General features: G+C 42.9%; 2 protein-coding genes and 1 long non-coding RNA gene across 5 annotated transcripts; 1 reads left to right on the forward strand and 2 right to left on the reverse strand.

Moving 5' to 3' along the window:
* Positions 1-410: 410 nt before the first annotated feature.
* On the reverse strand, positions 411-7174 carry LOC136504789 (uncharacterized). 2 transcript variants are annotated; one of them, XR_010770986.1, is made up of 5 exons: positions 7036-7174; positions 1830-2012; positions 1495-1739; positions 986-1092; positions 411-772 (listed from the first exon to the last, which is right to left on the reverse strand). It is a non-coding gene; the product is annotated as an uncharacterized lncRNA (long non-coding RNA). The 2 variants fall into 2 exon arrangements; XR_010770987.1 differs by lacking the exon at positions 1830-2012 and having other exon boundaries at positions 7036-7153.
* LOC136504787 (uncharacterized) lies at positions 7149-10512 on the forward strand. 2 transcript variants are annotated; one of them, XM_066499790.1, is made up of 5 exons: positions 7149-7501; positions 9537-9606; positions 9923-9967; positions 10069-10166; positions 10275-10512. In XM_066499790.1, exons 1-5 carry the CDS (start codon positions 7326-7328, stop codon positions 10345-10347), a joined length of 462 nt encoding a protein of 153 aa, XP_066355887.1. In that variant the 5' UTR covers positions 7149-7325; the 3' UTR covers positions 10348-10512. The 2 variants fall into 2 exon arrangements, with proteins under 2 accessions (XP_066355887.1, XP_066355888.1); XM_066499791.1 differs by having other exon boundaries at positions 7364-7501; positions 9530-9606.
* Positions 10513-23391: 12879 nt separating this feature from the next.
* Positions 23392-27782, reverse strand: LOC136504813 (probable boron transporter 2). Its single transcript, XM_066499838.1, has 12 exons — positions 27387-27782; positions 27110-27192; positions 26804-26996; positions 26553-26691; positions 25879-26044; positions 25548-25714; positions 25274-25447; positions 25095-25190; positions 24869-25009; positions 24451-24770; positions 24030-24297; positions 23392-23903 (listed from the first exon to the last, which is right to left on the reverse strand). Exons 1-12 carry the CDS (start codon positions 27488-27490, stop codon positions 23625-23627), a joined length of 2130 nt encoding a protein of 709 aa, XP_066355935.1. The 5' UTR covers positions 27491-27782; the 3' UTR covers positions 23392-23624.
* Between the last annotated feature and the right edge of the window lie 204 nt (positions 27783-27986).

Here is a 27986-nt window from a genome sequence, read left to right on the forward strand (position 1 = left end):
CAGAAACATGAGTACACAGAACCGCTACCTTATATAAAAAAAAGAATTTGTAGACAAGTCTCAAAGCAATGAAAAGGATTTGCAGCCACAGATACCACTGAGTAGTACCGTATCAAATGTATCAATACCGTTACCGTATGGTAACTAATGCAATTTAAGTTGAGCATCTGAGAATGGCTAATTGGACAAGGTCACAAGGAGTCTAAATATGTAATTGTACGATTTTTTTCAACAGCAGTGATCTAACCATTTATAGTAATTATAAATGAAAAGGACAAGGCCTAGGCTTAAAACTATGCAACTGAATACAACATTAGTACCCGTTCCAAAAAAAAAAAACATTAGTACAATGTGGTACTATATTAGACAGCGTCAATATGAATTGAAATAAAACTCATACTTGGTACTGCAGGTCGTTAATGTTAGGTATTGTGTTCTCATATACAAATTTAGGTATTACGTTCTAAAAAATATATGAATTTAGGTATTAAGTTAAACAGAGTTAGTACAATGTGGTACTGCAGGTCGTCAAATTCTGTGGGATAACATACCTGGCGAAGATCGAGACAGCTACCTTCAGATATGAAACCTTTGGCAACAAGCTGCTTGAGTACTTTGTGCAACCAATAAGAAGCCTGTCCCTGAGCAAGCGATCAGCAGAGCTTCAAATCTTGAAGGGAATTGATGGCTACATCATGCCGGGTTCTATGACTCTGGTCCTTGGTCCGCCTGGTAATCAACCTTGTTCAATTCAAGCATGCACAGTGTTTTCCTACGTTCAAATTTCAGAATAAGTATTATTTTGATCACTAGAATTTTAAGATAAGTACAAAAATGTTCCTTGTCATTGGAGAGGATCAAAATTCCCCCTAAATTTAAAACTATAGGGATCTTAATTTGTGTGTAACTCAAACCTTGTAAAACCAAACACAACCACTTTCCCCTCAAAGTAAACCAGTATTTATATGAGCATTTTATCACTTACTGTTACCAGTCTCTGCCACGTGCAGGCAGTGGAAAGAGCACCTTGCTGAAGATACTTGCCGGTAGAGCCGATCCAGGCCAAGATTCTGGGCTGTCAGGCATAGTCAACTACAATGAAAAGACAGCATCGGAAGTTCGAAAGAGTCGATTAATTGCCTATGTCTGTGGACAGCTCAACATGTAAGACAACTAGAGAAGATATAGATTGCAAGATTGTAATACCCAGCAAAAACAGCCTCATCTAAATGATATGAGCTTAGGTTATCACTAGAAACTGAAATCAAGCTCTCTAACAAACTGTTCCTTTCCTTTGGGCAAAATTGGGAGAAGACATGGAAACCAAAAGGTTATAACAATATTTAGTGATGAAAGTACACAAAAAACCCTCTTCAGACATTTACTTGAGATGGGTTAGTTACAGGAAAAAAGTAACAAAGAACTTAGGTCTAGCTATGTTATGACAGGTTTATTTGCGAAGAGAACAAAAAGGGATAAAAGTTAAATTTGTACATCTGCCACATATTCTTGCTTTCGTAGTCTCTCATTCTGTTACTTTCAAGAACAGCATCCTTAACTCTGGTTTCTATCCCAGGCACATCCCCTTCCTCTCAGTCCGAGAAACTCTCGAGTTCGCAAGGGACTGCATGCAGGTTCTCCGGCCTGAGAATTTTACTCCACAGATGCGAAAGTTCTTTGCCTACGCGCTTGTAGAAGGACAGGATCCTTTCCTTGAATATGTCATGCAGATTCTTGACCTGAAGAAAATAGAGAATTGCCTTGTTAGTGGGATATCAGATACTGCCAGGGATAAACTGACAATAGCTGAACTTGCACTAGGGACCTACACAGTTATGGTCTATGACCAGCCATTGACAGGCTCAGACCTGGCAATGACCTATGATTTGGTCAATACTATCAGGACTGTCTGTAGAATCCAACAATCATCTGCAGTCATGGCCCTCAATCACCTCTCGCAAGAAGCATTTGATCTCTTTGACAGGATCATCCTACTGGGAGAAGGGCATGTGCTGTACCAAGGGCCAAGACAGGACGCAGTCACATACTTTGCTCAACTAGGGTAACTAGCTACACATGTTCTTCTCAAATATTCAGGTGAATTTGTTGACAATACACATTTAATAAAAAAAAATTGCTATTAGGTATATGAAGCCATCGCATGTCGAATCCTGGGAGTTTCTTCAAGATATTGCTGCTGAAAATGGAATGCAGTACCTATTACCAAGGTTAACTCCTAGAGGTTTGGTGGAGCTTGTGGAATGCTACTATTCATCTGACCATTACTTGGATATCGTAAGGGTCATTGGAAAGAACAAGGAGTTCAGTACATACTGGGTTGAGAGTGAGCCAGGAATCGGCTTATCCTTGAAAGAAGCAAGCACCTTAAACTCAAATGCAGAACATCAAGAAATGGGTCAGTTTTTTTGGTCAAGTTGCCATACAGTGTACAACTAACTATTTGTATATACATTGAGATTAACACTGTATTAACGATCTCATTTTTACATTCAGAAATAGTTGTGGCAAAGCTTCTGAACAAATCTGGATCTGCTACTGGGGCTGAAAGTACAGGGAACATCCAAGTAGGCGATGTGGTAACAGGAATTTCCATAAACGAAGAGCCAATGCAGTATCTAGCGACTGGGCCAATATTTGACCAACAGCAACATCTAGATCAAGTTTTCTCCAGTCTACTTCATGCCCGAGGACATATCCGCCTTCAACTTGAACGATCTGACCATAAGGCAAGTGAAACTATTAACGTTTTCTTCAGACCTTATTCTTCTGATTATCAGTGGTAAATCATAAGTTGATTGGGTTTCAAAATTTTGTCACGATGAACTTGAAGATTTATTCAATAATTCAATACTGAAGTATTTCACATTTGATAAATAAAAAAACCATAGAGCAATGAGGATGAATTACGACGGGAGCAATTTAAGAGGCCATATGTGCAACCATGGTGGAAATCAACAAGAACCCTGATCAAGAGGCAGCTTAGGATCTTGAAACAACTTCAAATGTTGAGCTCACTCAGAATCATCCAGGTTTGCCAATTATTATTAAACAAACATGGCAGATGAGTCGGCTCCTTGGTTTATCATGATAGGATAAGGTACATTACTAAAGTTCTTTTTTCAGGCATGCATTCTTGGTATATTTGCAGGGACACTGTTCTACAAGCTTGGTGGCCAGTATAATCTTCAACACATGAACTCTGTGAGAGCTCTAGGATTTGTAAACAGCATGAGCATTTTGCTCATAGATATGCCTCAGCTACCTCTATATATGCTTCAGAGACCCACATTCTATAAACATAGGGACCAAAGATTTTTCAGGACATCCTCTTATGTTGTAGCTCATTGCATTAGTAATCTACCCCAGGCTTTTACTGAGGTAATCTCATCCTTCAACTTTTTGTCACCAATAGTAAACATCTGCACATATATGCAGTCTAAATGGTACTTGATCCTAAACATAACCAGCATATTACTTTCTAGCTTCACCACTATGACAACAAAGGTTGTATAATGCAAACATATTATGTGTAATGCAGGCACTCCTTTATTCAGTTTGTGTGTATTTTCTAGCGGGTCTGACATTGGAAAACAATGGAGTAGTGTTCCTCGACTACTTAGTTCTGATGTTTCTCGTGGCTTACTTTGGATCATCATTCTTCTTCTTTCTGAGTGCAATGGCACCCATTCATGAAGCAGCAAATGCTTTGGCAGGTAACTAGTTTTTCCCTATCTTTGTAACTTTAAGTATGAGAAGACAGCATTACAAAACTTTGGTTAGCCTGGATTAAATTCTGTAGTTCTATCAAAATTAACATGTAGATTTCATCTGATATACTGTTTCGAACTGCTACCTGCATGCAGGCCTCATAGTCTCCATTTTCCTTCTGTTCAGTGGATTTGTGATTTACCCATCTAACATCCCTCAATACTGGAAGTGGCTATTACACATCAATCCAATTCGTTGGGCCAATATGTCCTTCTGCGACCGACAGTTCTCATATGGTTACAAAGACTTCTGCAACAAATATCTAAACCAACTTACTTTCTGCAAGGACAATCCAGAGATGGCTACTGGCAAGGCCTACTTAATCTATGCTGAACTGTTGACAGGTGTTTCAGGAAAGCCTTGGGTCCCTTATATAATTCTAATTGGTTGGACGCTACTCGCTCTGTTAATGGCATTGATATTCCTAAATAAGATAGAGTTTTCACAAATCAGTCAATCTGTGCCACAGATTAAAAAAAGGAAGCTTTCAAAGAATTTTTTGTATGATGTGGAGATTTATTCAAGTTCAACTGACAGTTGTATAGAAGCTTCTATTGAGTCAGGAAGATACAAGTTTCTGGAGTCACCAAAGTTAGCATCTAGTTCAACAACAATATTTTCTGAGGATGAGAATGCGAGTGTCAGGAGCTGGAAGGAAGAATTTAGAGTTAAAATTGATTCAGAACAGTTGACAATACCAGTCACACTGATGACTTTATCATTCTTGGAACTATCATTTGTCAGGTAATTTTCCAATTAATTCTGCTGCAATTCTACACTAGCGTACTGTTTTATAAAGTGTGCACCTGAAAGTTAGCAAAATATTATTCAGAGTAGAACATATTATGAAGTGACACAAATGGAACTAACAAATTACAAAAATAATACATGATTAAATGCAAATTCATGATGACAGAGACAAGGCCAATAAAGTTTTAAAAAACAAAATGTACTTTAATTCCTTATCACATGCAGTATGACAAGGCTTTCCGGTGACAGGTGTGGAAAGGTAACAAAGGAAGAAGCTATAGATTTTGAGAATGTCAGTGGTTGTGCAAGACCAGGAATTATGCTAGCTCTTGTAGGGGGTGCTAATGGAAGTGTAGCTACACTGCTAAAGTGCCTTTCAGGTAGGACACCTCTAGGTGGTAGTTTTACTGGAGATATCCGAGTCAATGGCACCAAACCCTCTGCTGATTTCTCAAGAAGAGTGGGCTATGCTGAGCGGCTTGATGCACATCAACCTTACCTCACCATACGTGAGTCACTTCAATTCAGTGCCAGCCTTAGATTAACAAATCGCATAAGCAAAGCAAGAAGGCATATGCATGTTCAGTTAGTTCTTGACCAGCTGGGCTTGCAGTATTATGCCAATAACTTGGTTGGTTCCCTGAGAGATGGGACTGGGAAAACATTTGAAGTAGCAAAGAAGCTCACAATTGCAGTTGAACTTGCAGCAAACCCAAGTATTCTATTCCTTGAGGAGCCTCTTTCAGGTCTTGATTCATCTGGTACCTCAGCAATCTTGAGCATCTTATCACAATTACCAGTTTGCGGTCAATCGGTCATCGCAACATTTAACTATCCCAACACCCGTGCACTTTCACACTTCCATCAAGTCATCATCCTAACTCAAGAAGGCCGTCAAGCTTACTTTGGCCCAGTAGGACTCAATTGCCATGAAATACTTGGATACTTTACCATGATCCCAAGGGTTCCTCACTACCTTCAGACACAGAATCCTATAAGTTTTGTTATGGGTGTAACTGGACTTGGAATTCCAAGAAAAAAACTTGCAGTGACAGATTTTGCAGACGAGTTTCAGAACAGTCATTTGTATGAGGTGGCCATGAAGGTCATTAACACTGCTATGAAGAACAACAAACATGGAAATGAAAAGGACCATAACATGAGATCCATTAGTTACAACTATCCAGTGTCATTTATAAGGCAAATAGGGTTGGTTTTGTTAAGGACACAGAGGTTCTTATGGAGGAATGTCAACTACACTTACAGCAGGTTTACTGGCTGTGTGATGATTGGATTACTGATGGGCTCACTCTATTTTAAGATTAAGTACGAAGACACATATGAGGTGACTTCTAGATCACTGTACATCTACATGCAAACTATACTCATCGGGGTTATATCCGCTAACAATGTGATTCCTCAAATTGGCACTGACAAGCTTGCCTACTTCCGTGAAATGAGGTCCAAGATGTACCTTCCAATAATCTATCCTGTGTCATGGGTGATCAGTGAAATTCCCTACTTCCTCATAGCAACATTGGCATTCGTGGGCATTGGCAATGGCATGGCAGGGATAGCAACCCAGACAGCCGCCGATTTCTTGGCCTACTGGTCAGTTCTCTTCCTTTTCACACTCTGTATGACCTACTTTGGCATGATGATTACATTCCTGGCTCCGAGCCCGATCCTCGCCGCCTTCCTCGTCTCCATAATCACATCGCTGTGGATCTCTGCCTCTGGTGTGGTGGTCCTCTTCTCCGATATCAGGTTCTACAAGTGGATGTACTGGACGAACCCGTTTCAGTATGCGATGAGTGTGCTGACAGTGATAAGTTTCTACTGTGACACATCCCAGTGCGAGAGACAGTGCCAGTGCCCACAGCTCCCTGATGGCTCATATGTGTGGGAAAGGATAGCAAGCATACGATCCTTGAGTGAAAAGAGGATAAGCACCGATGTGGTAACCTTAGCAGGGATGAGCATTATGTTTGCTGTGTTCGCTTTCCTCTTCTTCACCGTGCTGAAGCACAACTCAGCACATGCCCATTGAGAGTCACACACAGATCAGATTTGTGTTCTGCCATTGAATAAGTGTTCTAATTCATCAGTCATGACAGGAAGTCAGATTTGTGTTTCAATTGTATTCTGGTCCATGGCAGTGACAGAATTGGACTTGCATTTCCAAATGTTCCTGTTCATCACATTGTGTAGAGTACTGTAACTTGAAAGCAGTATTATCTTCGAGATGTACTACTTTTGTTTTTAAATATGTACATGATGAGATGCTACTATATTTGACATTTCGACACATGGCAAGAATTCTCTATGTACCGCAAAATATTTACTTCCACTATCATTTCCAGAGGACAAGGTTATTTATGTCTTGCATAGCAGTGCCAAGCTACTCTACTAGACATGTAATGCAAGCACATAAAACACGCTGAAATCAAACATCCTAGCAAGAAAACATCTGGGGAGCAAGGACAAGAGACGAACCAATTGCAGCTGCAGAGAACCCTTCCTTGTTCATCACATTGCCTTCCTTGTCTCCCACCGCGGCAGCGTTCCAGACCCCAGCAACCGGACGCCGCCTGCCAAGCGGCCCAGGCGCGCTGCTGGCTGCCGCGCCAGGCAAGGTTCCCAGCCGCCCAGCGCCCGCGCCTGGCACGCAGCGCAGGTGTAGACGCGCGTGGCTATGGGTGGTATGGTTTGGGGATTCCGGGCCGGGGATCGCCGCCCACGTTTTGCCGTCGCAGTTGCTACTACTAGGGGGGCATGGAGCATGGATGATGGAACTGGCCCGGGCGGGCCGAAAGCGGAACCACTCGAATACGCCAACCAATAGCCAAGGCCTTACTGCTCGGTTATTTTTGCACGACGTAGCCCACTCCCTCCACGGAGGCACAGTCGCTCGAGCGCAAAGAGGCCAGCCGCCGCCGCCCCGCCGCCGGGAGATCCGCAGGTATTCCACTCTCAATTCCTGAAGTCAGAACCTAATCACCATTGCTGCTGCTCCGCTCCCCCTTGTTGGCCTGGTTCCATTGGCGTTAGAGGAGGGGAAAGGTTTTTCCTTCTTTCTTGGCACCGGCTCCTTCGCAGTTCGCGGACTTGGGGCGCGGCTGGGGAGCCCGTTGCGCCGGCTGCTGCGGTTGTTCTCGCTTCTTCCTTCAGGTTTGGGAGTGCAGGGAGAGGAGGGGGGAGGCGGGCTGGGGACAGGCAGGGACGGTTGCGCTCACGAGGTATTCGTGGAAATGTCAAATGCCACAGCCAGCTAGTTCGTGTGGCGGTGCTGCCTCTAGTACTTCGGTTTCACTTGGGAATTGGAATGGAACTGTTGTTGTTGTTGATCGCAGGTTTCTCTTGGGACGACTTGCATTGATCAATACAATGGTCAATGGACTACCTCTGATAATCTTTTTGTATTAGTTTTACAAATGCATTGGATCACCCAGTATAACATGGTCTATCTCTGGCCCTACAATGGTTATTTCGAAATTTGAAGAGCATCCCTCGATACAGTAACAGCCGTGCTTGATTATTCTTTGCTATCCAGTCCTTGTCTTGGAAACACTAATAATTATTTTTTTATTGCCTGCCCTTCCACTCTTTCCCTTTTCTCCTGAATTTTCGGTTCAGCATGTTCAGTGTCAATGTCAACAGTTTGTCACAAATTAAGGAAAGGAGGCATATTCTTGAAAGAGCCTTCCCCTTTTCTCCTGAATTTTAGTTCAGTAGCCATGCTTGCTGTGCGCCTGTGCTTTTAGTGTCAACAATTATACACGACACAAATTAAGGAAGAAAGGCATATTCTTGAAAAAACCTGCCCCTTTTGGCCTTAGTTTGTGCTCCAATAGAGCTCTGGATTCCTGCATGTTTGGGACTTGGTGACTGAAGTAAAGCTTCAGCTAGGTATGCAAGATGATCACTGTTGGAGGTTGACAGAGTCTGGTCAATGGTGGCATAAGGTGAAATGCTTTGGTTCCTGGTGCTTCTGGTGGTGGTCTGAACACTCTGATCACACTTGGAGCCTGAAGATTATGGCTTCACAGGAACGAGTGTGTTTTCAATGGAGCTGCCCTAGTGTGTAAGTAGTCCTCCGGCAGATCCATAGGAAGGGCAGCTCTGGGTTTTAGCGGGGCCTAGAGGCTTGGCACAGCTTGAGGCTGCATCGAGCTAGTTGGTCTGGTCGTTTTGGTAGAGTTCATTTCTTATTAGTGGCGCACATGTGATGTAATTGTCTGTGTGTAGGGGACTGTGCTGTGCCATTGTGAGTTATGTTGAGTGTGTGGGTGTTGGGGTCTGTTGTACCTTTTCTCTTCTTAATGCAATGATGCGCAGCTCTCCTGCGTATTTGAGAATCCTTTTTTTTTTGGTTCAGTAATTCCTTTTTTGGTTAAGTAGTCATAGTAGTTGCTCTTTTTTGGTGTTAACAATTCATCAACACAAATAAAGGAAGGAAGACATCTTCTTGGATAAGTCCAATGACGCCTTCTATTGGGCTGCCTATTTTTCGTTCAGTAGTTGCCTGATCTGAGGCCTAGGTGACTTCATGGATGTTGAGATATTGCAGTCTACTTGCATTGATCAATAGGGGGGCATGAAAGGCCCATGTATTGGTTGGATGGGTCCTCCGCTATCTCTTGGAAATATCATATTTTGACACAAGCAACTATGGGCCTTTGGATGGATGTAACTTTGTGAGCATTTGGGACAAGTTTCCATCCCCAGCTCTTTCATTTTGTTGATAAAATAGGTGGTATATGTGTACATCAACAGGTGAGTTTTTATATTCTTTCCTGTCCTCTTGTGGAAATATGTTTTACAATTTTACTGTGCGCTTTAAACATTAATTGACCAAAGTTTTCTGGCCACATTTTCTTATTGTTGTTGGCCACAGACACATATAAGTACACATGTTGACTTCTTTTCTTGTTCTAACCATCCTCTATGTGCATATTATTGATGAAAGCAATTTCTTATACCTTTTTAGTGACTAGCACAACATTAAAGAAGATGCCTTCACTCCAGAAAGCCTTGCCTCCAGAACTTGCTGATAATGTGCTTAGGGTAAGGCTCCTTTTGCACCTTTTGCTTTTTGCTGTGTTCTACTTGGTATTATGGGTGGCGACCAACTTTCAAATCAACTTGTACTGTTGTATTGTTAATGAATAGTCAGTCATCAGGCTTCATTCATTTGGATCAGTTACCCTAAATTCTAGCTTCAGCTTTTCCAGAAGACACATCTAATATGCATCCTATAGCCTAGTTCTTTGTTACCTTTATGAAAAATTGTCATGAATGAAACAAACAAAATCATAGCTGATGAGGAAAAAGCATTTCTTTTTTTTTTCTGTTTACTATTTTCTCTTTTTTCATGCTGTAGTTATATCGTGAATGCTTACGGAGGGCGAAGTATATTGGGCATCAGGTATGCATATTTTTTTGTCTGCAAAATTTACCATTGCTCCCACCTTGAAGTTGTGAAAAGTTCTTTGTAATAATAGACTGAATCAGCCTTTTGTAATCCAGAAACACAATACAGAGCTTTTAGTCACCATGGTGAGGCAACAATTCAAGAAAAATATGCATGAAACTGATCCAGAGAAGATACAGAAAATGAAGGATGAGTAAGTTACTGCCCAGTGTAGAATTTTAATTTTCTTTTCAGTTTTACTATCTTCCAGTACTTTATCATGGTCGAAGCATATCTTATGAAATTATTCCTTGCTATGCAGTGCTGCAAGGGGCCTTATCAATCATATTCTGTATGAGTCTGAGAAGATTACAGGACGCAAATTTTCAGGTTAAAAACGGAAGTTGAAACTAGACTTACGTTGTGCTGTATGAATAATAGTAAAAACAATTTACTTTGTTGCCTTTGAAATATTCCACCTCTATTGTACAAGGACCTGCAAATGTTTCCTTTGGATTGCTGAGTACTCGAGCTATTGCAGCAATGATTTTCAGTAACCATGAGCTTGGCTGTCTTTTCTTTTATGCATTTGTCCCATAAATGCTGACTACAAATTATTTTGGATATCTTATAAATGTAATCCTACTCATAGCCAGGAGACATAAATCTTTGGTGACTGAGAATGCTCCTCTCTTCCCTAGTGGTTATGGATAATACCCCTTTCTTTTTTCTGTTGTGTATTGATACTTCACAGCCTTCATGAGAGGATTGATAAACTGTAATAATTGGTGTAGTTTTACCATGCTTCTTGGTTCCATCTCTGTGTCTGAACCACAGCCATGATTTTGCAGAAGTGCACACTGCTCATATTTGTGGCAATGGTTTTTTCGTTTGAACTTCTTCATCACCGAAAGTATTTTATGTTTTGGGGATCCCACCTGATGCTCTGCAGCATGGGAACATTTTTTGCAGCGAAAGCTTTGCAATTATAGAACATGTCTCCTTGGCAGAAGTATGATTTGTTATTACGATTGCTTGCATTGTGCTTAAGACTGAAGGGAGCAGTTGCCTTCATTCTTTCATTGAAGTGTTGTCCAGTTCCACAGATGTCAGAAGTGTTTCAGCCGTTCATTTCCTCCGGAAAATCTGTCCAAGTTTCAGTGGAGCAACACATTGCATTCCAATAATTTATGGTCACATCTGCAGATGCTGGATGATGTGTGTGCATGGATCTGATGTCTCAATCTTTTAACTGGCGCAATCTACATCCCTATGAAATTGTCACATTGCTCTTTAGAATCCGGAAAAGTGAGACCAGAACAAATGGCGTCCCATCGAAAGAGATGGTAGAGGGATGCATGAAAGGTAACTGAAGGGGATGATGAAGAATTCAGTGGCTGTGGAGTAGAGGGAATGTGATGTGGCCCTGGGAACTGGGGGCCATTTCAGGAATTGCGTGTCAGAGCACGGCACACCACTTGCTGTCTGCAGGTCAAATGATGGGGAACAAACACACCGTTCCTGGAGCTACACTCAATTCACTGAATTTTCATCCAGGACTCATCCATGGGCCTGACCTGAAGATTATCGCGCTTTTGCCGCCATGCCTTTGAATTCCAGCCACTACTTTCTCTTCAACCCTCGCATCATTCCCCAGATCCTTGTGGCTGAGATCACTCCTTGTTCATCTTCCCAGCACAGTTTCATCGCCTGTATCAGCTACTCCATCATCAGTCCTAACGCACGGGCTCTCAAGGAAAATTATCGATGTGAAAAAGGAGGACGAATGACCATAATTGCCGACAATGGGCGTGTCGTTTAGCCCAGCAGCAGCAGCTCCTATGAGGTGAGCCTGCATCTATGGTGGTTATGACATGTTGGCTTCAGTAGGTCAATGTTTCAGGGCCAATGCAGGGGTGTCTTCTAAAGCTGGAATCATGGCTGCAGTTGAAAGAGGGATGGAATGTAACTGTGTGTTGTTCTGTGCTGTGGTGCCACCCTCGAGTCTTTGCACTTTCTACCTACTGCAGGCATGTGTTACAGTTGTTCCCTTTGTTCCTTGCATCAGATGAAACTCCACCACAAAGAGCCTTTCCCTCTATAGTAACATGAGCAAGTACGATTTTCAGGCTGTATTCAGAGCTGATGTAGTTGGCATCATAACATGGAGAACATTGGCCATGCAGGTCTCCTATACAATCATACCATCTCTTACAGCTTGTGATGGTGCCTAACAAATTACTGCTGGAATCAGCATGGCATACCTCTGCAGATAAATAGAGTGGGGACAGACGATTGGTATCTCCCTATGCAATCATCTTTCTGTCTGAATCAGTCATTTCTGACCTTATCTTGTTTTTTGCATGCGCATCTAGCTCTCAAGTTAAAAACTTCTCTAGATAAAGTGTAACTGTATAAGTATATTATTACATCGTTTCCCCTTTTCTGAACTTTCAGTTCATTGAATTTCACGAGATTTGCATCAGCACAGAGCACTTTAGGAGAACTTTACGTTCTGCATTGAATATTGAATCATACATTCACTATACATTTTGGAAGCAAAAGTAATCTCAAAACCACATCACCATTGCCAATTCAAGCTGCATTTGCGTCTACCAATTTGCTACATCAATAGATTGACTGTTATAACATAGTTCAATACTCTATTTGTTCCAAATTATAAGACGTTTTGGCTTTTCTAGATACATGTGTATCTAGAAAAGCCAAAACGTCTTATAATTTGGAATGGAGGAATTAGCTACGCATTCAAGTGAAAAAGCAAGAAAACTTGTTATAACCGTTAGAAATTTAGGCATTTTCATTATCAGTTTAATCCAGAAAAGTAACATCAGCAGGTTCGTGACGGCATATATGTGCATGCGTATATCTCTAATGAACACTACAACATGCAGTGATAACATACAGATGAACACGGTAGCAGCGAGTACAGTAATCACAGAGATTAGAGTGTACCCAGCGGAGGGTCCCATGCCGAGGGCATTGGAGGCTCCATTCGCACTAATCGACATAGTGCGTTGCTTGAAGTCATGGACCACAGTCGGTGCAGGACGATGTTCGCAGTGCAGTCCCACGAACGGATCACCAGGAAGAAGATGTACGAGGACGAGCAGTCGCGGATCGCTCACCAAAAACCTAATCGCCGCTCACCCCGTGCAGGGTTCTCAGGCGGACGAGGGTTTCGGAGGCACCTGCTCTCCCGCTACTCCGTGCGCACAGAGGTACGGGACGGGGAAACCAGAAGGCTGCGGAGATGTGGTTCTCTCGGGAGTGGTTCTGGAAGAACTGGATCTGGACTGACGGAGGACTCGGATATATGGACGGGGAGAAGAGAGGCAGCGGAGAATCCTAGGAGACGGAGACGGAAGCGGAAGAGATAGTAACTGCCGCAATCAGTTTACCCCCACCATCAAGGGGAGTAACTCCCGTTGTTATGTGGATTAAGTGGCAAAAGACTGACCACGCCCGCCCACCTGCCCGCCTCGCCACGCCCTCGGCCCGGCCTAGCCGGCGGCGGCGGCGACGCGCACGTGCGTGTGGCACGCCTTTATCCTTTTCTCAGCTTCTCAATTTAGATGAATAATTTCCAACCATATAAGCTGAGTCAACGTTCAGTCAAAACCCCGTATGGTATTAAACCATACAACGCTTAATGTTACGCACCATAGAGTTTTATTTAATTCATTAAATATTATATGGGCCAAGCCCATATTATATCCAACAATCCCCACCAAACTCTAAGGTTTGTAACAAAGTAGTCTCAGAACCACATTTCTTTTATATACCAGTGTTTCGATGAAGACTGTTAAGTTAAACATCTATCTAGAACAATAGTTTCACTCAGTCACAACTGAACAATGGACTAAACCTTGAATTGACAGTTTTGTGTGAGGTGAATGTCACTAAAGTCCTTGGCTGATACTTGGCTGCAAAAGGCATCCCCTCTATTTGAAGCATATAAGTCATACTCCAGTGCCTTTCATGATGTAGACTAGGCCCGATCTTCCGAAAGGTATGATAGCGTCGATTGGTGGAGACTTGACGTTGACAATCTAGGCTTCGAACCAAGACTGATTCGGACCCCCGCAACCGTTACACCACTGGTCCGTTGGTTATCAACCACGCGAACGCGATTGACCTCGTCGAGAAGGCTTTCCTGCAAGCGAATCGAGAACACAAGCAAGAACGAGATAAACGCAATCTGAAATTGCAAATAAATATGAGGCTTATGATAATGAGAAAGAGTTCAAGTCTTTATTCGAAAGGACTAATCACCACAGGCGAACAAGATCAAGAACTGGGGCCCTGGTTCACAGCAAGCGGCCTTGGCGGCGACAGTTGCAGCGAAACGACGTCTGTTTCACGAGAAAATCAAGAACTAAACAAAACTCAAACTCTAAGGAGAGCGACGGCTGTTATTTATAGAGTCTTGGGCGTCACCCCCCTGGACGCGCCCCTAATGGGCCCAAACACGATACACGGTCCAACGGACCAAAAGACGGTGTCGCAGCACCCTGGCAGATTCTGGATGCTGACTTGTTTCAACGATTTCCGTTGATTCCAAAGGTCTTTTGATGTGAAACCAATTGGGTTGGCTTCCTTATCCAATTAGCTTTCTATCCATATGTGGATCATCGAAAACGGAGTCCGGATACGTCCTGGGTGACTAATTTATGGCAGACTGGTCCTGGAACCCGAGACAGACTGAACTTGAGTTGCTTTGGGCCTCCACCTCGGGGACTCGAACCGAATTAGCCTCGGACCTCCTTCTTGACTTGGACACCCTTGCTGATCTCCTTGGTATCCATATGGTTCTCCAAGCATGGTCATATGTATGGAGGTCATGTCCTCATCATCCTCCCTTTCTTGACGAAAAGCCGTCTTCGGCGTCGATTTTGCTTGAAGTCGATCCTGCACAACATGAGGACAAATGAGGTTTTCAAAATAATAGGAATGGACAATGTTATGAGAAAGAATATGACCACATGTCCAGGTTTGTAGCATGTCTTGTCCTACAGACATGTAGTCTGCTCGATTGAAATACACACGATCTTTGCCAATACTATCCTGCAAACGATTAGTACTAACAAGAAATATATGCTCCATTTCTTTGGATTCCACTTGTGTTCGAAAAGCAAAACTAGAGGAATATAGCATAACAACAGTGTTGATTTTAGTGTCCTCTAGTTGATCATTAATTTGTACAACAAAAGAAGAATTCGGATTAGTACAAATGTAAACTTATTGTATCAAATATTACCCTTGATTGTTATATTTACCAAAAATATGATATATATGTCTAGAGAACCATGGCAAATCAGCATATGCATAAAGTTTCTTCTCTAAAGAACTAAGATTACACGGAACATCAAATTCAATGTAACCCAAAGTATTTAAAGAAGACAACAATTTCAGTTCATCAACTTCACTAGCATTATGAATAACAAGTCTATTTTCAGCACAAGTGCTCGATTTCAGCACACATATATCTTGATCATTCTTCAATGATTGCATAGGTATAACATAAATATCATCATGCAAGTCATCTTCATCACAAGAAACATCAAGCAAATCATCTTGTGACAAAGGTAAATCAAGCGAAGGCTCCACTAAAATTTGCTCTATCATAGCATGATTGGTGAAAAAATTCAACACATCAAGAGAACTCTCACCTTCCGTGAGTTTAGCATCGTGGCCATTACCTTTGCTCTCATGTTCAGCAGGCGTAATAGTTGATGGTTCTGAATTTTCACATGAGGCTGTGAGCATCTCCTTTTCTGTCACGTCATCCTCGCTCTTTTGTACATTGTCCTGCAAAAGGTTAGGCATAGCAGGAGGAATAACAAGAGATTGATCTAGTTGATGCACCTCATCATTTGAATTAATTACAAGAGATGGATTAACAAATTTTTCTCTCATAAGATGTTTCATATCATTTCAAGTTTGAGATTTATCAGAAGGATCTAAAGACTCCCACCAAGATAAAGCAGAATATCGTAAAACACTAGCTGCATTTTTTACCTTTCTCCTTGGACACATAAAGCGAGTAGCAAATATGTTATCGATGGCAATTTCCCACTCCATGTACTCATCAGCACCTATACCATCATAAGTCGGTGGATATGAACAACCTATCATTGTTAGAAGACAGCAAAAGACAACACAAAAGTATTATCCCTATCAACTACTTAGGTTGTGGACAAGAAAAAAACAAGGCACTCAACTCTCAAGCGTCTTACCACGGTCTTACAAGTGTTCTTACCAAAGCAACAGGCGGTGTAATCGGTCGGTGACTGTGATACCATTGTAGCTTGAGTGTAACAGTTGCAAGGCGAACCTATACTTTGTTAGAAGAAAGTGGAGCTTGGACAGGCACAATATAGTAGCAAGGAATAGCAATAATTTAATTTAGAAATTGTAAGATTGAAAAGTAGTTCCAAGCTAGTATATGTCGCTGGCCCAAACTGGTCCTGAACCTAGTTCAAGCAAGCAATACAATACAACTCAGCACAAGGACTCAAAAGGATGCAAGCACTTTTGAACTTTTTTTTTCACTTTCTTTTTCTTTCCTTCTTTATTTTTTCTCTCTTTTTTTAGGTGTGGCTTTTTTTCCTTCTTTTGGTTTTTGCACCTCTTTGCCTTTTTCTTTGTTTTATGTTTTTTTTATCTCACAAAAGTGCCACACATAAGAGATTAGACTTTCGATATTTCCACCGTGGAAGAAAAATACTTAACCGAGGAAGCCGTAGAAGGAATTGCTAGACAAAACAAACTCAATCACGCAACCCACTCCATGACTATTTCAGATCCAAAGAAAAACTGGAGATCAATCTGATGCAAGCCACACTAGGAAACAAGACTTGACACTAGACCAAGAACAAGATCAGAACACAACGAACACTAAGACGCGGCGAGGGACGACAGTTCAATAAAGCAAACTAAAATTAAAAAAAATTGCAAAGGCACAGCGGGGCTATAGGACTAGAGATATGTGATAGTGTATATTTTTTTAGCTTTTTGTGGACTATAGGTAAAACAAAAACAGTAGCAATCTAAAGGGGAAAATAAAGTTATACCTAACGGGATGTAGACTAGGCCCGATCTTCCGAAAGGTATGATAGCGTCGATTGGTGGAGACTCGACGTTGACAATCTAGGCTTTGAACCAAGACTGATTCGGACCCCCGCAACCGTTATACCACTGCTCCGTTGGTTATCAACCACACGAACGCGATTGACCTCGCCGAGAAGGCTTTCTTGCAAGCGAATCGAGAACACAAGCAAGAACAAGATAAACGCAATCTGAAATTGCAAATAAATATGAGGCTTATGATAATGAGAAAGAGTTCAAGTCTTTATTCGAAAGGACTAATCGCCACAGGCGAACAAGATCAAGAACTAGGGCCCTGGTTCACAGCAAGCGGCCTTGGCAGCGATAGTTGCAGCGAAACGATGTCTGTTTCATGAGGAAATCAAGAACTAAACAAAACCCAAACCCTAAGGAGAGCGATGGCTTGTATTTATAGAGTCTTGGGCGTCACCCCCTGGACACGCCCCTAATGGGCCCAAACACGATACACGGACCAAAAAGACGGTGTCGCAGCACCCTGGCAGATTCTGGACGCTGACTTGTTTCGACGATTCCTGTTGATTCCAAAGGTCTTTTAACGTGAAACCAATTGGGTTGGCTTCCTTATCCAATTAGCTTTCTATCCATATGTGGATCATCGAAAACGGAGTCCAGATATGTCCTGGGTGACCAATTTATAGCAGACTGGTCCTAGAACCCGAGACAGACTCGAACTTGAGTTGCTTTGGGCCTCCACCTCGGGGACTTGAACCGAACTAGCCTCGGACCTCCTTCTTGATTTGGACACCCTCGCTGATCTCCTTGGTCTCCATATGGTTCTCCAAGCATGGTCATATGTATGGAGGTCATGTCTGTGACCAGCAGCCTGACTCATATAGGTGTGCTCCTCAAAAGATGTTCTGTAAGACAACATCTTTGCTTTAGCAAGCCACTTGGAACACATTAAGGTAAGACCAACCTGCCTTACAGATAGGAAAGACGTGCATCAGAAATGAGTCTTACTAAGGATCTTTCCTCACAATTTACTACTAGCTTGTTTCACCATTCTACTTCACGGAATCTCCGATCACATAGAACAGGTTGCCACTATAGTAAATTTTAAGTGGGTCTCAAACCTATCTCTCTCGATGTACTTTCTATCACATTGCGTGATAGACCCTTAGTGAACTGATCTACCAAATTGTTAGACGTATGGACATAGTCCAACGCTATTACTCTGGAGTTTCTCAATTTTCTGGCAGATTTTAATCGTCTCTTAACGTGCCTTGTTGACTTCATGTTATCCTTAGAACTGTTAACCTTCATAATTACAGTATGGTTATCACAGTTCATAGAAATAGCCGGTATGAGTTTTTCAACAACCGGTAAATCCATAAGGAGATCACGAAGCCACTCGGCCTCAGAGCCAGCGGTGTCTAATGCTGTGAGTTCTGCTTCTAGACTTTGTTAAGATAGTCTGCTTGCAAGACTTCCAGGAAACAGCGCCACCTCCAAGCGAAAACACATATCCACTTGTGGCATAAAACTCATCTGCATCAGAGATCCAGTTGGCATCACAATAGCATTCCAACACCTTTGGATGTCCGGTATAACAAATACCGTAGCTCATGGTGCCTTTCAGATAGCGCATCACTCTCTCAAGAGCACGCTAGTGATCATCTCCCGGGTTTGACACAAACCGGCTCAGCTTGCACACAGCAAATGAGATGTCAGGCCTTGTTGCACTAGCAAGATACATGAGCGAGCCAATGATCTGGGAATATCTCAACTGATCCCTTGCTATTCTTCGATTTTTCCTTAATAGCACACTAGGGTCATAAGGTGTAGGAGCAGGTGCACAGTCACTGAACCCAAAGCGACGCAGCACCTTTTCCATATAGTGGGTTTGTAACAGAGTTATCCCACCATCACCTTCTCTTTGAAGCTTGATATTAAGAATAACATCAGCCTCTCCCAAATCTTTCATCTCAAAATTTTTAGATAGAAATTCCTTCACCTCCTCGATCACTTTGAGGCTAGATCCAAAGATCAGTATGTCATCAACATATAAGCACAAAATGACTCCTTCACCCCGACCATACCGATAGTACACACATTTGTCAGCTTCATTCACAACAAAGCCAGCAAATGTTAAAGTTCTGTTGAACTTCTCATGCCATTGCTTAGGAGCTTGTTTTAGGCCATATAATGACTTTAATAATTTACACACCTTGCCTTGTTGACCATTTGCTACAAACCCATCCGGCTGATCCATATAGATCTCCTCCTCCAACTCTCCATTTAGGAAAGCTGTCTTAACATTCATTTGATGAACGATAAGACCATAAGAGGCTGCCAGGGAAAGCAAAACTCGAATTGTGGTCAATCGGGCAACCGGTGAATAAGTATCAAAGAAATCCCCACCTTCCTTTTAAGTATAACCCTTGGCCACAAGCCTTGCCTTGTACCTCTCAATAGTACCATCAGGCCTAAGCTTTTTCTTGAACACCCATTTGCAACCTATAGGCTTGCATCCATAGGGACGATCAACTATTTCCCAAGTTCCATTAGACATAACATAATCCATCTCACTTCGTACTGCTTCCTTCCATAAGTCAGCATCAGGAGAGGAATATGCCTCTTCAATGGTCGTTGGTGTGTCATCCACAAGGTACACAATATAGTCATCACCAAAAGACTTTACAGTCATCTGTCTCTTGCTTTTCCTGGTGACTATAGTGTCATCCTCCTCAGGATTTTGCACATAGGGTTCCTCAATTTGTTCTATCGGAGTAAAATTTTCATGCTCATGGGAAATTATAAATTCATGACCAGTTGTGCTAGGTGTATTTTTCATGAGAAACTCATTCTCAAAAAATGTAGCGTCTTTAGATTCCATGATTGTATCAACAACCATATCAGGAACACTAGAGTTTATTATTAAAAATCTATAACCCACGCTGTGAATTGCATAACCATGAAAAACACCATCAACAGTCTTTGGTCCAGGCTTTCGCTTTTTGTTTATTGGCACATTCACCTTTGCCAAACAATCCCAAGTTCACAAGTAATAGAGATTTAATCTCTTCTTCTCCCATTCCTCGAATGGTGTAATTTCTTTGTTCTTTGTGGGCACTCTATTTAGGACATGACATGCTGTCAATATAGCCTCACCCCACCATTCCTTAGATAGTCCTGCAGTCTCCAATATGGCATTAACCAAATTAGTTAGAGTGCGGTTCTTTCTCTCTGCAATCCCATTGGACTGTGGTGAGTATGGTGACGTCCTCTCATGAATAATTCCATGCACCACGCAAAACTCGGAAAATTCATTTGAGAAATATTCTCCCCCGCGATCGGCCGTAAACGCTTGATTTTCTTCTCAAGTTGATTTTCTACCTCAGCTTTATAGACTTTAAAATAATGCAACACTTCATCTTTTGTTTTTAATAAATACGCGTAACAAAATCTAGTGCAATCATCTATAAATGTCATGAAGTATTGTCTACCGCTTTTAGTCAATTCGCTATTCATTTCGCATAAATCAGAATGAACGAGTTCTAATGGTGCCAAGTTTCTCGTCTCAGCAGCCTTGTGAGGCTTATGCGGTTGCTTTGATTGCACACACACCTAGCACTTAGAATCTTTGACTAAGTTAAATTTTAGGATTAAATTCAGATTTGCAAGCCACGCGAGACATCCAAAATTAATGTGACAAAGTCGTGAATGCCATATATTTGACTCATCCGAAACATTAACATTGTTCACCACTTTATTACACACATCATCAAGCAAAGATAAGCGGAACAAGCCTCCACAATCATAACATTTTCCAACAAATGTTTCATGTCTCGACACAACATATTTATTGGACTCAAGTACAATTTTAAAGCCATCGCGACACATCTGAGAAGCGCTAACAAGATTCTTCTTGATGGAGGGGACATGCTGCACGTTCTTTAATAGCACCGTCTTTCCCGAAGTAAACTTCAGAACGACCATACCAGCACCAAGAACACGCGCATGCGAACCGTTTCCCATCAGCAAGGCTCCACTCCTGCCGACCTGATAGGAAATAAACAAAGAAACATCAGCACACACGTGAATATTAGCACCACTGTCCATCCACCACTCAGGTGAAAGACAAACTGAAAGAACAAAAGGTAAAGAATTACCATACTCAGATGTTCCTCCTCCAGTCTTGCTAATTACCATGTTTGCTGATTTCTTTTCTTGTTTATATTTGCGGTCTGGGCACGCACTTGCCCAATGCTCATCACTCCCGTAAACAAAGCATCCTGCAGCTTTCTTGTTGTTTTTCTTCTTAAACTGTGCAGTCTGCTTAGGCTTTGCATTGTTGTTCTCTTGCATGTTCTTCTTCTTTTTATTACGAGATGCAAATGAGTTTTTCTTCTGCACCATATTGGCAGCGGAAGACTCAACTCCTTTTCCACGGTTGTCTTTTGCTCTCGCCCTCTCCTCAACATCAAGAGATCCAATAAGCTCAGCCACGCTAAACTCTTGTCTCTTGTATTTTAGAGAAGTAGCAAAATCCCCCCAAGAAGGTGGCAACTTAGCGATTATACCACCGACCACAAATTTGTCGGGCAACAAACATGGGAAATGTTCTAGTTCATTTGCCAGCGCCTGTATCTCATGAGCCTGCTCGACCACAGAACGGTTTTCAACCATTTTGTAGTCATACAGCTGCTCCATAAGGTACAACTCACTGCCAGCATCAGAAACCTCAAACTTTGCCTCAAGAGCATCCCATAACTCTTTGCCTGATGTGCAAGATATGTAGTTTTTCTCATACTTGAGATGAAGTGCACTAATCACGGCGCCTCGAAACAGGTTATCGGCAGCCAAGAACTTTCGCTCCTCCTCAGGAGTAAACTGTTCAGGCTTCCCCTGTGCGGCGTAATAGTAGTTCATCGCAATCAACCACAATACCATCTTGGCACGCCATATCATGAAATTCTTGCCATCAAAATTATTTGGCTTTAAAGCAGCAGCAAAACCACTGACAGAAAATTGTCTATTATTAGGTTTTTGGATTGTTAGAAATTTAGGCATTTTCATTATCAGTTTAATCCAGAAAAGTAACATCAGCAGGTTCGTGACGGCATATATGTGCATGTGTATATCTCTAATGAACACTACAGCATGCAGTGATAACATACAGATGAACACGGTAGCAGCGAGTACAGTAATCACAGAGATTAGAGTATACCCAGCGGAGGGTCTCATGCCGAGGGCATCGGAGGCTCCATTCGCACTAGTCGACATAGTGCGTTGCTTGAAGTCGTGGACCACAGTCGGCATAGGACGATGTTCGCAGTGTAGTCCCACGAACGGATCACCAGGAAGAAGATGTACGAGGACGAGCAGTCGCGGATCGCTCCCCAAAAACCTAATCGCCGCTCACCTCGTGCAGGGTTCTCAGGTGGACGAGGGTTCCGGAGGCACCTGCTCTCCCGCTACTCCGTGCGCGTAGAGGTACGGGACGGAGAAACCAGAAGGCTGCGGAGATGTGGTTCTCTCGGGAGTGGTTCCGGAAGAACTGGATCTAGACTGACGGAGGACTCGGATATATGGACGGGGAGAAGAGAGGCAGCGGAGAATCCCAGGAGATGGAGACAGAGAGACGAAAGCGGAAGAGACAGTAACTGCCGCAATCAGTTTACCCCCACCATCAAGGGGAGTAACTCCCGTTGTTATGTGGATTAAGTGGCAAAAGACTGGCCACGCCCGTCCGCTCGCCGGGAGTAACTCCCGTTGTTATGTGGATTAAGTGGCAAAATACTGGCCACGCCCGCCCGCTCGCTCACCGGGAGTAACTCCCGTTGTTATGTGGATTAAGTGGCAACACGCCCATGCCCACGCCCACGGCCTCGGCCTTGGCCCGCGGCCACGGCCCGGCCGGCGGCGGCGGCGGCGACGCGTGGCATGCCTTTGTCCTTTTCTCAGCTTCTCAATTTAGATGAATAATTTCCAACCATATAAGCTGAGTCAACGTTCAGTCAAAACTCCGTATGGTATTAAACCATACAACGCTTAATGTTACGCATCATAGAGTTTTATTTGATTCATTAAATATTATATGGGCCAAGCCCATATTATATCCAACAATAACTAACAAAATAATGAAATATGTGCAAATTAAGAAGGGAAGCAAGGCCTATAAAGTTCCATGCTTCAGCACCATTGTCAATGGAATATTGTGAGCACTTGAGTATTCCAGAATCCAGATACATCCTTGAGCTCAATGGAAATGCATGTGCATAATTTCCACCAATCATGTACATATTAATGATTATAAACAATGAAAGAATAATAATCTGCTAGTGACAGGATTTTTCAAGTAGTTACTCTAATATTCTGCTAGTTCAGAGATTACAGGTATATCACTCCTTTAATCAGGAGAACACAAAAAAGAAGAAAAAGAGGCTAGAGATACACATAAATAGTAATCTCATCAGAGGACATCTTCATATAAGGATACTAACACTAAAACCACTTTAAAATCACTCATATTACTGATGGTCAGTAGTTGCATAGCTTAAGCAATACATCATTGCTTTATTCACTTTGGCGTTGAGCCTTCGCCCAACTTGGATGGCGTCCTAGGGCTGCTTCTCCCTCCCAGAGGGCTGCGCTCATGCCGGAGCTCAGTGACACGAGGGCTGTATGCTTTTTCAGAAATGGATGGGCTGCGGATGCCTTTCAGTTCTGCCACAGGTGTGCCACCTGAGCTGGTGATCTTCGGGCTGTTGAGGCGTTTGATCTCACCCCGGCTTCTCGTGACCATGTTGTCTAGGATTTCTGCACTCTGGGTGCGTCCCAATGCGACATCGATGTCTTGCTGAAATACATGAGATTTGAGTTTCAGGGAAATGCAACATGACTAAAAATGTTCTAGTACAAAATACCATGTTGATGAGCAAGACTCATGTATTTTTCAGAATAGATGATGTCTTTCTGAACTTACCGCAGCAAGGCTGAATGGCATAGCCGGTGATTCCTCGTATTCAGCTGCATCTAGGTCAGTTAGATGTGCACCTTTGAAGAGCTTGGGGAGGATGTACTGCCTGACTGGAACCAGGAGCATGATCATGAGGGGGAAAAGAACTCCAGCTATTGGAATCCATGTGATTCCAAAGCAGACCAACAGGTACGATGTCTGGAACAATGTGAACATGGCTATCGTCTTGAATGGCACTGTCTCGACGAACGTGGTGTGGTACTCTTCAAGCACCCTGGGAAATATTTACAGTAATTTCAGTCTTCCAAAGCAGCTAAATTAACAGTATTTAGCATAATATATTGTTTCTTGAATCCATTGGATCATGCCTTTGCGAGAATCGGAGGTGCCAAAGCCAAGCTAATCTTTTGAGATAAAATAAACTTACTTGTATCTTCTGCTGGGAGCAGTGAAGAGCAGCAAGATCCTCTCCCAAAACTGGTTACCAGGCAAGCTCTCAATGGCCATGAAGGCAAAATAGCCCCAGAGGACAGATGTAGGGATTTTCTTGAGTAGCGGCATAGCAGCGACACAACCCCCCACCATGGAAGCCTGTAGCAAGTTGCTCAAGCGCTGCTCCTTGACCTCGATGGGCAGCAGATCATCAATTTCTTTCTCTATGTCAAAGACTGTCTCATCAACTGGTGCATCAATGTTACCCATACTCGAAGCTAGCTGGACTGTTGAGTCCTTGAGCTCATTTAAGCCCTATTTTTTTTTATAAAAAAGTATAGAAAATGTTATATAAAGAAATCGTCTGAATAAAGTGTTGTGAAATACTAAGTTTTGGGTAATAGAACACGTACTCTTCTGACAGACTGTTGCTGATAAACCAGTGGTGTCTGCATCTGCTGATAAGCATCCTGCATGCTGCCATACAGTTGGCTCAAGCTCACATTCTGGCTCATGCTCTTTCGTGCAGTGGCTACTAGACGGTTACGAAGCAGCTGAACAGAAATGTTTGCCATGTGAGTGAGAAATCAGATATTCACATGGTATTTTGAAGTACTATTTAAAATTTTCATAACTCACCTGATGCTTGAGAGTAGCCAAACTCTTTGTATGCATGGGTGATTGTGGAATGACACCATTTGATGGAGGGATACCAATAAGGCCACACATTAACGTCTACAGTTCAAAACATTGATGTTATCAAAATGTATAGAAAACACCAAAACTTGGTACTGAAAATTGTGCACATCTGGGCATACCAGGAAGCCTAAGAGAAGCAAATCGTAGTGGAAGGATGGAGGTTTCCTCAAATTGAACTCTTTCTGCTGAGCAAGCTGAGATGCAACACTATGATCGAAGTAGTAGAGAACAGCAATCATCGTTGCTGGTATGAAGGCACCAATGATATAGAGGAGTGGAACTTGTGTCATATCCTGCTCATTTGATTGATGTGGAAAAACTTAATCGATAGGTAATGATGTTACACATGAATAAAAATAATGTTTTAGAATCTTTTTGTGAATATTGGAATACCTTGATGACTGTCCAATTGTCATATGCACCAGGGGACCATGGATTAGGGCTGAAAAGGCGTCGCGGAATTCCTTTTGGTACATTTCCATAAGGTATGTAAGACACTCCAGTCCAAACTAGCACCATCAGTGGAACACCATAGTCCGCGATGAAGCCACGCAGCCAACCTAGGTACAAGAGTATTATCATCAGAAATTTGGTATTGGACTAAGTGAGGTGCTTCACAGCCATAAGCAACACAAAGGGTGGGGAGAGAGAGAAAGAAAGAGAGTTATATAAAGTATTATAGCTCATAGCATCTGCAGGACAAGAACAGTTTTCGGATGCATACCTGTTCCATAGCGCCATGACCGTGCCTTCCTGCTCCTCAGGGCAGTGAGTAAAAGGCCAAATGACAACACAATTGCAAACATTCCATTGGCAAACCGCCATGATGGAACAAACTCTAGTGCCTTTCGGTTTTCCCTATCAGGAGTGCGGAACTCGTCGACAAGTCCCTATGTCATCATACAGATTGGTGAGCTACACATCCAGATTGACAGAGAAAAGTCAGCTTGCAAATTACTTCAGTACACATGAATTTATGATAGTTTTTTTTAAAATATTTTTGAGGAACCTTTTTCCAGGAAAACACCATTTGCTTTTATAAACAAGCATTCTTGATTTTATCTACTTCTTTCTTTTGTACCAAACTGAGAACACTGAAATATTTGGTTGCACTAGTGACCAATGGCACAAAAACAGAAGCTGGAGGCATCTCCATTGGCTTCCATGTGCTTTTCAGGACTTGCACATGCCTTTGACCAACCTACTAGATTCTCCACTAGTCAGTTGCATTCAGATTGACTGCAGTACTACACAATTTCGAGAGGCAAGGCAACTGGTGTTTGGTATAAAGCTCTATGGTCCAGCAGCAGCACGCCTTAAAAAAAGTTTCTGCATCAGCACAGGGTTTCAAGCCTGGAAAGCAGCAGTGGCTTGAAAAGGCCTGCAGTTTTCACCAACCTTGATAGCCTGCTGCATGAAGAGCATAGCAATCAGAAGCCCAAACAGCTCGCCTGCGATGCGGGTGAACCGGTTGATGATGGAGCATGCGCCTAGTATGGCCAGCAAGAACAGTAGGATGGCAGTCCACACACAAACCCTGCACATATACATGACACCGAAAAAGAGAGAGAGAGAGAGAGGGAACCAATTAGAACAAACCCAACCAATCTGAAATAAAATTCTCAATCAGCGCTGCAAGGATGACCTACCAACCGGTCCAGGCCAAGAACAGATTCCGTCCGAGGTCGGGCCTGTCCTTGGCAAAGTTGAACATGAATGTGTACATGAGCACAGTGGGTTCGGCAACTCCCAGTATCAGCAGGGGCTGCCCTCCCACAATGGAGTGGATTATGCCGCACACGGCAGTGGATGCCAACGTCTGCACTGCTGTGAGGACTCCATCTGCACACAAGTTTTGATCCCCCAACAAACAAATCAGCTCCTCTCCTCACCCACTGTGTACTGAAAGTCTGAAACTAACACCAGCAAGTACAAATTTTGAATCCCCCATTTACCAGTGTTCCTCTCCAATTGCTCCCCGAACGATATCACCGGTATCGCGGACGCGAAGAATATGTAAGTGGTCGGCGCCAGGATCCTGAAACACCCCCAAAAATCACTCCTTTTCATTCAAGATCTTGGGCCAGGCAAGAACAAACTTCAGAACAACAACAAAAGGACTGACTATCTACATCGCAGACAATTTCAAGATTCTGACATACCGAATTTCTAATCCTAAACAGCACAATGCAAGATTGCGAAGAAAGATTAGATTAGCCTTCAAGTTCGTACCTGATACCGGCACGGAACCCTCCGGTCCAATCCTGCTTGTAGCAGGCGAGCCTCCCGTGGAGGTCGTCCTTGATGCCCCGCAAGGGCACGAAGCTCTCCTCCATTGCTCGGGCCAAAAGGGCGTCGCTTTTCTCAGACAAGAAGATCTGAGGGTATATTCTGAATGGCCGCCACTCGGAGTGTCAAGTGAGAGCCTGCTTACATCTTGCGGCAGATGGAGCAGGAAGAAATGCTACCAATTCGGAACCTCGCAATGCATTTAGCGCGGATCCATGGAGGATGACGAAGGCCGAGGCTATGAACGGAAGGGGAGCATAGAGAGCATGCGGAGGGCAAGGCTCAGAGAGAGCAGCGGAGCGAAACAGAGGCAAGACTGCAAGAGCTACAGAGCGATGGAGCTGGATAGAGGGTGGATATATAGGCGGTGTAAGAGGAGGGGCACCACTGTCAATTCACCAAAGAAATCTGGGTAGAAAAAAGTTTAAAGCAAAAAGTTATCCTGAAGAGAAAAAATGCATTGCTCAAGAACTGTCCGGGGGAGGCTTGCTGAACGCTGATTTGCTGAGCACACGGAAGCAAAAGCACAAGAGGGGTTCCAGT

Source organism: Miscanthus floridulus, chromosome 14 (genome assembly GCF_019320115.1).
Source record: "Miscanthus floridulus cultivar M001 chromosome 14, ASM1932011v1, whole genome shotgun sequence".
Lineage (NCBI taxonomy): Eukaryota > Viridiplantae > Streptophyta > Magnoliopsida > Poales > Poaceae > Miscanthus > Miscanthus floridulus.